The sequence below is a fragment of the Eucyclogobius newberryi genome, unplaced genomic scaffold (genome assembly GCF_026437365.1).
Source record: "Eucyclogobius newberryi isolate DKJ021-1_F unplaced genomic scaffold, fEucNew1.0.hap1 SCAF_1, whole genome shotgun sequence".
Classification (NCBI taxonomy): Eukaryota; Metazoa; Chordata; class Actinopteri; order Gobiiformes; family Gobiidae; genus Eucyclogobius; species Eucyclogobius newberryi.
Genome location: NW_027315723.1, coordinates 24,278,731 through 24,291,685, shown reverse-complemented (window position 1 = coordinate 24,291,685; position 12,955 = coordinate 24,278,731). Strand labels below are relative to the sequence as shown.

At 41.7% G+C, this 12,955-nt stretch overlaps 1 protein-coding gene across 2 annotated transcripts in view; it reads right to left on the bottom strand.

Annotated features, from left to right (window-relative positions):
- The window catches only part of adgrg6 (adhesion G protein-coupled receptor G6), a 118,220-nt gene extending 106,865 nt beyond the window's left edge, over positions 1-11,355 (bottom strand). For both annotated transcript variants that reach the window (XM_072440600.1, XM_072440609.1), the window contains exon 1: positions 11,273-11,355. In XM_072440600.1, the coding sequence (XP_072296701.1) occupies positions 11,273-11,274 (2 nt within the window). In that variant the 5' untranslated portion in view covers positions 11,275-11,355. The remainder of the gene's footprint in view (positions 1-11,272) is intronic.
- Positions 11,356-12,955: the final 1,600 nt, after the last annotated feature.

Here is a 12,955-nt window from a genome sequence, read left to right as displayed (position 1 = left end):
ATCCATCAGCCAGTTTCTATTATAGCAGTTTTTAGAGCAGTTTTAGATCAATATTACAGTTTAAAATGAACAAAATGAAAAAAACAGTTTACATGTTATAGTTTAAACGAAATACTCGGGGGAAAGCGAAACATCTCTTCTTTAACGAGGCTCATTTGTGACATTTCTGTGGTCTATCCATAAACAACACATTAAAAGAGGAGGTGCCAATAGATTGTTTCCAGACCCAAGCAAAATCCTCAACATTATAGCACTAACATGGGCGTCTGATGAGAAGACTAACTGTTAAATAAAATGTCAAAACGGTTTATAGAGTCAATGTTTTTAACCCTGCGTCTTGATTCATCATAATGCACCATTTTTGAGTGTGTGAGTGAGTGACCTGTGGCATTAGCACTGAATGACACTTCCACTCGTCCATAGACCCTCTAAAATGGCATGTCATCAGGGCGGAGGTAACTGGAGGCAAATGTGAAATACCATAAAACATGTCCAATAATTAACTAATTATATCTAAATGCTAATGGGTTGAAGTCTTTATAAAAAAAAAAAAAAAAAAAGGGAAACAATTTAGAATATCCAGGGGCACAAATGTCAATTAGATCGCTTTTCTGATACAAAAAAGACTATTTTCTAGCCTGTAAGTTAAATTTGAACCTCATAAAAAGTACAATATGTAGTGAATAGGTCAAGAAAAAATTAAAAACTATTGTGGTGTCAACATTTATGTAAGTATTTGTCCAGTAAAACCTAAAAATCAAGATTTTTTCTTCATAAAAATGGTGGCGGAGTCGTTTTTCTTTGTCAAAAACACACTTATTTTTCATATTTTGTGATTGAGGTTAATCCCAGTATTATCATGTTGGATTCGTTAGGAATTGACCAGTGTGTCCAGTATCAAATTATCCAATGTTTAATGTCACTGCTCTCAAGAATGTCACATATTTAATTAAGCACATCTTCTTGGTCCATTATAACCAGATCTGGGTCACTGAAGAGTCCGGGATGGTTCTGGGTTTAACCTTCTCACTGAAGAGGAGGGTGGAATTGTCTTTCCTGAACAAGTGTCTCATTGATAGAAGTGAAGCTGCTGAAGAGTTGCTTTAGATCAAGCAAACTCAGAATGCAATAACTTTTTACAAAGAGTAAAGAGCTGATGGATTTGCACTGGGATGAAGCTTACAGAGTTTTACTCAACAGTTTCTGTACATCCATCAGGAAGATTTTGAGAATTCACCGTTAATCTTTAGGCATAACTGTAAGTAGCCATTACTGAAGTAGAAGGACAAAGTAGTGAGATTACTCAAGTAATGGCTGATTTAAACCAACTCCATCACGTCTCCATCAGGTCTGATCCTGCGCCTCTGTTGTAAGATTAGAAAGTAAATATCCATGTTTATATTAAGTGTATTTTGACGGATGACAGGGAATAAATTTGAACTAGCTTTACCCAGCCAGACGAAAAGTGCAAATGCAATTGTCTGATCTGGATTTTAAAAAACATTCATTCATTACCAGATCCATCCCTGATGCATGAAATGGCAGACGTGCGTCTGACGTGACAAAATTGGTATAAATGAGGGTCTGATTTATAATTTGAAGCTAAAAACTAAACAAAACTACAGATGGATGCACAGAATCTGGTGTTTTCCAAATCTGGACCCCAAAAACCTTTTAAGAGTGGTGCAAGAAACAAAAATTAAGATTGAATAATTAATGTCATCAACTTTTAAGCTGTCATCACTTGCCAATAGAAGAGTAACCTTTTTCTTAAGTCAATTACTTTGAACTACTAGAAGAAAATAAAAAACTGGTACTAAACCAGTAAAAAGCTCAATGTCCGCTCTGTGATTTAGTGCCATGTTAAATAGTGGGGTCAGGGGCCGAGTGTGGACATTCACACACGTTTTGAGCTGTAACTCTGCAGTCATTTTGCAGCTTTAGTTCCGTCTTTTTGCCCCGTCATTGCAGGCTTTCACTTTCATAATTGCGGTCTTCTGTGCTCTTTCACACAACAAAAGAACGTTTCCCTGTCACAGTCATAAGTTTAAAACACTTGTCTCGTTTAAGACACGCCGCTCTCACCTTTTATTAAATATGTAAATCAAACAAATCAATGAGACAATAAAATTAAAATAAAAACTTTTTTGTGATCGAATGACTCGGTTTACTTGATTAATTGTTGCAGCTCTACAAGCATTTGACACACTGTTCTCTGTATGTTAAGCTTCAAAACGCTGTGTTTTATTACAATCAGATTCATATTCACCAAGAAATAAGTCTATTGAAGAAGTGAATATAGACGCGGCTGAACGCAAAGACACACGTGGAGCGTGGACATGCGATATACGGCGGTCTGCACTTTAGAACCTGCCGCATTGAAACGACTCACTACCATGGAACATATTTCTGTGTAAATATCTCATGTTACAACGTTGGTACCAGCGGCTTATTGACAGGTGCTCACGTATATGTACAATTCATTTTTTCTTTGTAAATATCATTGGTGCTGCCTTTATTCAGGAGCGCTGTATTGCCCGAAAATTACGGTATTTACAATTCTATATACAGTAAATACAATCAAAACTCAGAGAAGTGTTTTTCCTCTTTTACAAAATGACTCACACTTTGCATTGACTAAACGGTTCTGTCACTGCAGATTTAACACAACAACACTTCCTATTTTCATTGCATTGACTCACAGTAACTTCCTTAGTTTTCAGAATATTTACCTGCTGCCAATCACATCTTACACATACGGTTAAGAGCTGTTACTGGCTAATTGGCAAACTGACGATTCATCACTTAATAATGTGACAAAGATGTAAAGACACATCCATGGACTAATCCACTTTGAACCATCAAGCCCACATACGATTCAAAACGGTCTGTAAAGTCATTTGAAACGAGAAGCATGCACAGAACGCCACAGGTTGGACGCCTCTGACCTTTACCATATCCACAATGAGACAAACTGATTGAATATTTCTTCCATGAACACATAAATCTGCACATTTAAACAAGGTCGAGTCAACCGTCTGACAACACAAAAGCACAGAGCAGGCGCTGTAACTGCCACAGACAAACACAACGTGTAAACATAGCAACACCGACTAAAGCGAATGTGCCATTGTTGCTCATGTGGCTGGAAGTTACGCGGTCATTTCAGATCATTGTAAATATGGAAATACGTTCAAAAACGAGAAATATCACACTGACAAAAAGGCTCTTGCAATAAAATTAAAAGAGCTCGTTCCAGATTTTGAAATAAAACTGAAGAATAGGGTTCGTTAGTCGTTTAATCGGTCAAACGTTTTATCAGTGGAGGTTATTTTGCCCTTAAGACACAGGGAGAGTTAGCTGGAGTTTTTCGAGAGATTGATTTTTCTCCAGCTATTTCGAGCAGTTTCTTGGTACTTTTCTGTGTGCCATTTTGTGATTGAGTGAATTTTATGTAATCTTATGATCTTTTGGAGCATTTTGGGTCAGATTATGGAAATTTGTAGTTTTGAGAGCTCTTCCAGGACTGCGCCTCACTCCCTTTTAGCGACTAATCAGTGCGAAGGGTACAGTATGTCCAAGAATGTCTTTGGTGAATAAATACAGCCCTATCAAAGAACATGTATGAATGAATTATTCCAAAGGAAACCCATTTGTAATTCTTATGTTAAACCATGACAGAGAAACAACCGTCTGGAATTTGAGTGCGATACATTTGCTAAATATCACAGTAAATGATTGAAACTACTTCATGGGACTGACACAATAATAAAGCAGGGTACTCCCAGTGAAACATATTTTATTCATTATTAAAACACAATAATGTTAAAAACTATGTGCTGAATTACAGATATAGCCTTAATTTGTATCTGTTATGAGAAGAAGTTACTTGTTTGAGCATCTACATCTTAAATACATCTTGTATTACATAAATAATAACAATTCCACACAAATGCAAAGAAAACTTACCCACAATAAACATTGACCCCTTCACGCAAAAACAACTTTTTATACAGAGAAGTACAGCACATAAAAAATGCCTTTTACCAAGAGACCCAGGTAAATTGTAATAATTACAAACGAGTCCTGAGAGAATCGTCTGAAACATTTTCCTCAACTTTTATTTGCTGTACTTCACCAAACTCAGAGGTCCTCGGGTAGTTCTGTGTGAAGGCTGAGATTTTAACCGTTTTTAGTCTGAGAATTCAAAATAAATCAATTCAAAATGTCATGGACCTGGTCCCTGGACCAGGGAGTGATCCCTCGCTATATCGCGGTTCACTTTTCGCGGTCTCGCTGCTTCGCGGATTTTCATCATGCATTGTGTTCTGCATTCTGATTGGCTAAACAGTCTCTCCGCGTCTTCTCTACCTGTGTGTCAATAACGTTATGGCGCGTGAGCTGCGGGAGAGGCCGGTGAGAGCGGGGTGTGAGCTGCGTGAGAGGCCGGTGAGAGCAGCGTGTGAGCTGCGGGAGAGGCCGGTGAGAGCAGCGTGTGAGCTGCGGGAGAGGCCGGTGAGAGCGGCGTGTGAGCTGCGGGAGAGGCCGGTGAGAGCGGCGCGTGAGCTGCGGGAGAGGCCGGTGAGAGCAGCGCGTGAGCTGCGGGAGAGGCCGGTGAGAGCGGCGTGTGAGCTGCGGGAGAGGCCGGTGAGAGCGGCGTGTGAGCTGCGGGAGAGGCCGGTGAGAGCGGCGTGTGAGCTGCGGGAGAGGCCGGTGAGAGCGGCGTGTGAGCTGCGGGAGAGGCCGGTGAGAGCGGCGTGTGAGCTGCGGGAGAGGCCGGTGAGAGCAGCGTGTGAGCTGCGGGAGAGGCCGGTGAGAGCGGCGTGTGAGCTGCGGGAGAGGCCGGTGAGAGCGGCGTGTGAGCTGCGGGAGAGGCCGGTGAGAGCGGCGTGTGAGCTGCGGGAGAGGCCGGTGAGAGCGGCGTGTGAGCTGCGGGAGAGGCCGGTGAGAGCGGCGCGTGAGCTGCGGGAGAGGCCGGTGAGAGCGGCGTGTGAGCTGCGGGAGAGGCCGGTGAGAGCGGCGTGTGAGCTGCGGGAGAGGCCGGTGACAATACAGTACAAACGTTTATACAGTACTTTTATTTGTTAAACAAATGCTTGGGCCTGTGAAAAGGTTTTGTTTCTTGCTTTCAATGTTTTATGGAGTGTTTCATTGTATAATAACTGTAAAAAAATAAAGGTTTCTGCTTCACAGATTTCGACTCCCGCGGGTTCTTCTTGGAACGTGACCCCCGCGATAAACGAGGGATCACTGTACTAATAATTCACCACGGACCATTTTCCACTTCAATTATCCCTTTTTCGATCATTAAAACATGACCGGAAAGACTGTCGTCGTGGCAACAGAGAGCACGGCCGAGCAGCTGAAGACGCATGAAGTTTGAGTGCTTTTGGTTTAAAGTTTAGATCAAGGGGCTGCATCAGTGTGAATGCATTTAAATGCATTAGAAATATGATCAAGTGGATGTGGTTCTGATCGCAGAGGGCAACAACATGCTAAAAAACGTTTGACGCTACAGTGACGAGACTACGCTAAGAAGAAACCTAGAAAGAAAGTAGAAATGATAAAATTAACAAATTAAAAGATTAGTGTCGTATTTCAGTCATTCAGTCCGTCATTTCCTTTCTTTATTCGTCTGGACAGTGCAGCGTGAAATGGGAATGAGACTATGGGAATTCTCATATTTACAGGTCTAATCCTAATTTAGTCCTGGTTTAGTCCTTGTTTGATTGTGTTAGTCCTGGTCCAGACCTGGTTGGTTCTAGTCTAGTCCTAGATTAATTCTGGATTGGTCATTTTGTAGAGCAAATATAAGATAAGATAAGATCAGCCTTTATTGTTGATACAGCCTTTTGTATTTATAACAGCAGCTGTGGTTTTATTATCATTATTGATACAGATCTTTCTGTTGGGGAATTTTGTGTGACACCAAATAGTGTTGGAAGTCAGAGCGTTGTGCACCTCCGGCCAAAACGCCGCTGAAAAGCATTTTTAAACCTTTGATGTTCAGCCAGTGCTCCAGGAACTCCTTTGTGCTTAAAGTATTGCATGCGAAGTTATTTTTCCAGTGTAAATGTTACAACTCGGCTCTGCAAGGATAAGAGGAAGTAACAAAACCAAGATTAAAAATAATGGCATTAAACACATGTATGTATTGGTTTGTTACAAGTTGTACTATTTGATAAAAAGGAATTTTAAAGGTAAATGAACAGAAACACGGTTGCACAGTTCACACAGGCACAAAACAAGGCCCATTCACAGAATCCAAGTGACAAATTAAAAGGAGACACATAACAAACGAGTAAACAGAGTCAGGCGCTGCCACCACAGCCACGACAAACAAGACATAAGGGAAGAGCTCAGGAGCCCTCAACAGCTGCACCAGGTGTCATTAAGTACTGGGCGGGGCCGCAGGTGGAGACTCTGGATTGGCCCAGACGGAACAGGAAGCATCAAGGCAAGTTTATTTGTAGAGCACATTTCATACACAAGGCAATTCAAAGTGCTTCACACAGCAGGAAAATGCATTCAAATCACAAAGAAATTACAGAAATACAATAAAATTAACTAAATAAAAAACACCTAGCCAAATCCAAATTTATCCGACCACATTGGCAGCGTTCCAGACACTCCTTCCCATATTTATTTGACATTGCAGCATGACAGGCGTCTCCGGGATGGACACATCACTTTTAGATTGATTTGTTCCCATATCTGCGCGCTTTCTGCAAACTGCACACGTCTGTGCTGAACGTATTTTTCTCTCTCATCGACGCCTCCACCTGATGTGTGGCGCTTTGTATCTTTACCGACGGACCTCGTCTCGTCTGCCCCAACCATACATCAGCCAACCATAAACTGGGATGTGGAAGGCCCTCCAACCAAAGGCCCACCCCCCATTGCAGCCATGTGCCACGCCTAAAAAAAGGCTGAAACACATTGGAACTAACATCTAAGGACCTTCAGCCCTCGTCAGCTGCAGTTGGTTCCATATGGTTCTCATCAAACAGCCTTTTTTGATTGGATAAAAGTGCTTCTGGATAGTTCTCATCAACAAAATGTCTTCAAAAACAGATCCTTCAGCCTATTTTTCCTGCTTTTACTGTATCAAGTAAAAGGTGTTTTCTGAACTAGACCAAATAAACGTCAGATAAAGACTTTGTGACGGTCGTTGTATCGACAGAGGCCGAACGCACAAAACAAACACTCCGAAACTGTTCCCAGCATCACACTTTCCTGATCAATCTAATTTATGTCATTAAGTAATACGCACACACTGGAACTATCAAATAAACCAGCGCTAAACCAATTTTCAGCCACACCTGAACTCCACATCCTGTTTCCCTCAGAGCTTTACCTCATTCATGTCCATCTGAGCTGCTTAAGTTGTTGTCACGCAAACAGTGTATGACGTTATCTCACAAGTAATGACTATGTTTTGTCTTGAAATTATAATGAAAGTATAGGTAAACAAATGACGGGCTATAGAAGGATTAACATAATAATCCTCATGTGAAGGACTCAAAACCAACATTGTTTTCCATTACGTTCACCTTGAAAACATCAGAAAACAGGAATGAGTCGACTTCAAATCATGTTCTCATCCCTCTAAAGAACTAAGATGAAATGATATTCGTCCTTGTCATTGTTTCACTGCCATTTTGTGAGTTACACGATTCAGAAGGAGACAGTTAGTGCGTAAAGTCATCAAACGTTACACAAATTGAATCGCATTGTTTATGTCAAGATTTCCACTCGACCGTTTCAGTCAAAAACGATGAGGAATTCAACCTCCGAGAGTTAGGAGAGTTTGAAACTTATATCTCACCGTCAATGTATTTTAAATGACTTTGACAACTTTAGTAATAATAATAAAAGGGACTTATTGTGAAAAATCGTCCTTTGTGAGCTTAGAACTGTGGTCCCTCATCATCATCATCATAATTAGTTGTATTTTGATTAATTCCTGTTTGAGTTTATCCTGCTTTGTCCTGCGTTCGAGGCTTGAGCGCTCTGAAAATGTCGGTTCTCACCTACCCCCTATGCCCGCCTATGCAGCTCTGTGTGTGGTTGGGATTATTCAAAACAATTCAGAATCCGGGTCAAATGCATTTTAGGCTGACGTTCTGAACTAGCTGCAATATTGACGAACTCGGGAGATATTAACAAAAGTGAATCGCAATACTTTTTGAGAGTATTCCGATCATCATGGAATTAGTCCTGTTTTAGTCGCACTTTAGTCCTGGTTTAGTCCAATTTTAGTCTCACTTTAGTCCAGGTTTTGTCCATGGTTTAGGCTTCCTTTAGCCATGGTTTAGGCTTCCTTTAGCCCTGGTTTTGTCCCTGGTTTAGGCTTCCTTTAGCCATAGTTTTGTCCCTGGTTTAGGCTTCCTTTAGCCCTGGTTTTGTCCCTGGTTTAGGCTTCCTTTAGCCCTGGTTATGTCCCTGGTTTAGGCTTCCTTTAGCCCTGGTTTTGTCCCTGGTTTAGGCTTCCTTTAGCCCTGGTTTTGTCCCTGGTTTAGGCTTCCTTTATCCATGGTTTTGTCCCTGGTTTAGGCTTCCTTTAGCCCTGGTTTAGGCTTCCTTTAGCCCTGGTTTAGGCTTCCTTTAGCCCTGGTTGTGTCCCTGGTTTAGGCTTCCTTTAGCCCTGGTTGTGTCCCTGGTTTAGGCTTCCTTTAGCCCTGGTTGTGTCCCTGGTTTAGGCTTCCTTTAGCCCTGGTTATGTCCCTGGTTTAGGCTTCCTTTAGCCCTGGTTATGTCCCTGGTTTAGGCTTCCTTTAGCCCTGGTTGTGTCCCTGGTTTAGGCTTCCTTTAGCCCTGGTTGTGTCCCTGGTTTAGGCTTCCTTTAGCCCTGGTTATGTCCCTGGTTTAGGCTTCCTTTAGCCCTGGTTATGTCCCTGGTTTAGGCTTCCTTTAGTCCTGGTTATGTCCCTGGTTTAGGCTTCCTTTAGCCCTGGTTGTGTCCCTGGTTTAGGCTTCCTTTAGCCCTGGTTTAGGCTTCCTTTAGCCCTAGTCTTCTCTCCTCTTTGCCTGTTTGGCCTTCATCCCTAATAGAGTCTTTCTTGTGGAAACAGAGCCAGCTTTAATCCTCTCTGTCTCCTCTGTCCCACATGTAGATTGTAAACACATGCACACAGTCTATAGGAGGCCAGCGGCGGCCAGTGGCATCATGGAACAGCCTTTCCCAGCAACGCTCCGGATTGGAAACAAAAAAAAGAAAAAATGGATTATCCCACAATCCATCTATTTCCAAACTGTGGAAGTGGAGCCAGAGGTGGAACATGGGAAATTAGAGCTGATTGTATTCATGAGCGTTCACAAAGGACCCTCTTTCTATGTTAGAGTTTAGGCTGAGAGGTGAAGGGAAAGATACTTAAGAGCGTTATATCCTTTACACAACAGTGAGTCAGCAAAAAGGGAAGAATGCACCGGGAAACTTCTGCATTTCAGCTGCGTAAAAAAGACATAAAACAACTCAAAACGGGGACAAAAAAAGGGCAAGAAACAGTGTCAGTTCAAGCCAATAAAAAGCAAAAACAAAAGTACTTTAAGCTCGTCGGTTTGATCTGTATGTCTCACACGGCTGTTGTGTCCGTAAATGTTCCAGAGTGTGGCATTAAACACATCCATGGAGACGATCAGGTCCAAGTTTAATAAATGCAGGAAACATAGACGTTTGATGTGTTTTTTTAGCTACATTTTTGCATCCGTCCCAACTCAATCAAACCAATACATACATGTGTTTAATGCCATATTGTGGGACGTCCCAAGCAAAGCAATAACGGCTCCATCGAGACAAGCAGAACAGAAGTTACAGAGTGGACCTTTAAGCAAGACACTTCGCCACTTTGCCTGTGTGAACGTGTGAGTTGTGGTTGCTACGGTTACTGCGGTCGACAAAATGAATACATGATTATAAAGACATGTTCTGTGCGTCGATTCACAGACTAAAAAAACTCTCAAAACTATGAAGAGTCTCAATGATCCGACTAAATATCAGATCCAAACTGCACAAAACCACAAGATACAGGATTTCACGCAAAACATACTATTTATACGAGAAAGGTTCAGATAAACAAAGTATTTTATTGGAAAAAAGCAGAATAAACTCACAATTTACTCCTGAATGTTTCAATTTTGGCCTGCACGATTTGTGAAAAATATCTACGGTAATTGCGATTACATTTGCGATTTATGTTTTAATAAAAGGATTCTGTTCAAAGTTCACAATAAAATGCAAAGACTGAAATTGAAAAAAAAACGACTAAAAGACTTGTGTATTTCAGAGAGTTTGAACAGATCTAAACTATACTTTGCAGGTTTTGTGCTTTTACAGGATATTGTCTTTGTTTGTGAAGGAAATTAAAGCACTGCAATAAATGACAGCGATTTGCAATTACCGAGTCCATTATTGTATTTTTCAATTTTTTTTGTAATTGCAATTATTCTTGCCGCCCTGATTCAGCTCATGAAACATCTGCTGGACAAAGACATCACTGACCTTTTAATCAACCGAGCGGCTAAAGTCTTGGAAGTCACACGTTTGTCACCGAGAGCGAGAAATAACGTGAATAAAATGTAAAACAAACATAGCAACAAGGACACGTGTATTATGTCTTTATTATCTATGAGCGGTTGGTAAATCTCACCATTACAAACATGTTCAACGGCAGAAAGTGTCACAGAAACATGAATATACTGGACCAACAGTTAAAGTCGACTCAAACATTGTGAGATTGCGTGAAAGAAGCCTACATAAAGACTTTTAAAGGCGACAAAACACCACAATTGATCTAAGATTTCAGTTTCCATCAGCTCATGGCCTGACTCCAGCCCAAGTCAGAAGCTGCTTTTGTTTTTAACAGTGTAAACTCTGCCAACTGCAATCTTCAACTGACACAAACGGTTTGATTCAATAAATGAGAGCACAAATAACAAAAATTCTGACAGTAATAATGGTTTTATGAAACAATGGGGCTCGAAAACATTTGAATTTCAACAAACAAATATGACAAACTGAACTTTTTTAATGAATTGAATGCGCCAGTGCGTGGAAAACTGCCACTGCATTTAACACGATGCCAATAATTACTCATGTTTCTGGCCTCAGACAATCAGAGTTATGACTTTTTTGTCTTCAACAGTTGCTTCTTGAACATGTTGAAAAAGTGAAATCTGTGAAGAACACGAGTTACAACCAGAAACTTTGCAGAGAAACGTTCAACTTCAGCTCTTTGCGCGTCTGTTTTCACGTCCAGACGCCGTTACTTACATGTTTCACTGGAGCGGCAGCTGCTCTCCGCTCAAGAACATCGTCCCGACGCGCAGAAGAGTCCAGACAAAAAAAAGTTCCTCACCAATTTAAAAACAAGACAAAAACAGGCATAAAAACTAGAAAAAGACAAGTTGATCCGAGGTTCCGCGGCGCGCTCCGGCCACACGCGCGTAAAAGCCAAGTTTGGAGACGCTCCTTGAAGTGAAGCGGTGACGCGCGCGGGGCTGAGGTCCGGAGCCCGGGACCGGTCAAGCTGCGGAAAGAAACAGAGACTTCCTGTGAGATTTCAGAATAATAAAAAGCACTGAAAGGAGGAATTCGGGATTTTGTGTAGAAAACGAACATTTTAATAAACGTGTTTGTGAGTTTGAACACACTGACGTGCTCTAAACGTGATGATTTAACGTTTGACATGGACTGTATTGGGGAATAATAGTGTGTCCAGAGATATTTTCTGGTCAAAAAGTTTACTAGTTTATACAGTTGTTTATGGCCTTTTGGAGCGTCTTGAGTAAACTTTATGAACCAGACAATAAACAAAGAACAACCACTGATACAAAGTGATGTTCTTTACAGACTTCATTTTATAATTGGAGTAATTTGATCCTGTTCGCTCATTTCGCGACCCCGGAATGAGTTCAGGGGGTCCCAGATGATGTGAACATTTAAAATTGATAAAGCTTGAAATGCAGCAGAAAATGTAGATTAGACGTGAGGCTACTTTATCACTCAAGGAGTGGTCTACTTTTTATGTTTGGGGGTCACGAATGCCAATGGTTGTTATTTTTGGGTTTGCAAATGAAAAAGTTCTGTAGCATTTTTTCAAGGCCGTGGCTGCAGAGCCGCGGCGCGGTCAAATGGCCCTGCAGTATCATGAACCGCGGCACTGCCATATAGCCTCATGGCTAACCCTAACCCTTAACCCTAACCCTAACCCTAACCCATGAACCGCGGCACTGCCATATAGCCTCATGTCTTACCCTAACCCTTAACCCTAACCTTAACCCTAACCCATGAACCGCGGACCATATAGCCTCATGTCTAACCCTAACCCTTAACCCTTAACCCTAACCCATGAACCGCGGCACTGCCATATAGCCTCATGTCTAACCCTAACCCTTAACCCTAACCCTAACCCTAACCCTAACCCATGAACCGCGGCACTGCCATATAGCCTCATGTCTTACCCTAACCCTTAACCCTAACCTTAACCCTAACCCATGAACCGCGGACCATATAGCCTCATGGCTAACCGTAACCCTTAACCCTTAACCCTTAACCCTTAACCCTAACCTTAAACCTAATCCTAACCTTAACCCTAACCTTAACCCTAACCTTAACCCTAACCCTAACCTTAACCCTTACCCTAACCCTTACTCTAACCCTATAGCCTCATGGCTAACCCTAACCCTAACTCTAACCCTAACTAACCCTAACCTTAACCCTAACCCAACCTTAACCCTAACCTTAACCCTAAGCCTAACCCAAACTTAACCCTAACCTTAACCCTAACCCAACCTTAACCCTAATCTTAACCCTAACCTTAACCCGAACCTTAATCCTAACCTTAACCCTAACCCTAACCCTTAACCCTTAACCCTAACCCATATAGCCTCATGGCTAACCCTAACCCTTAACCCTAACCTTAACCCTAACCTTAACCCTAACCTTAACCCTAAC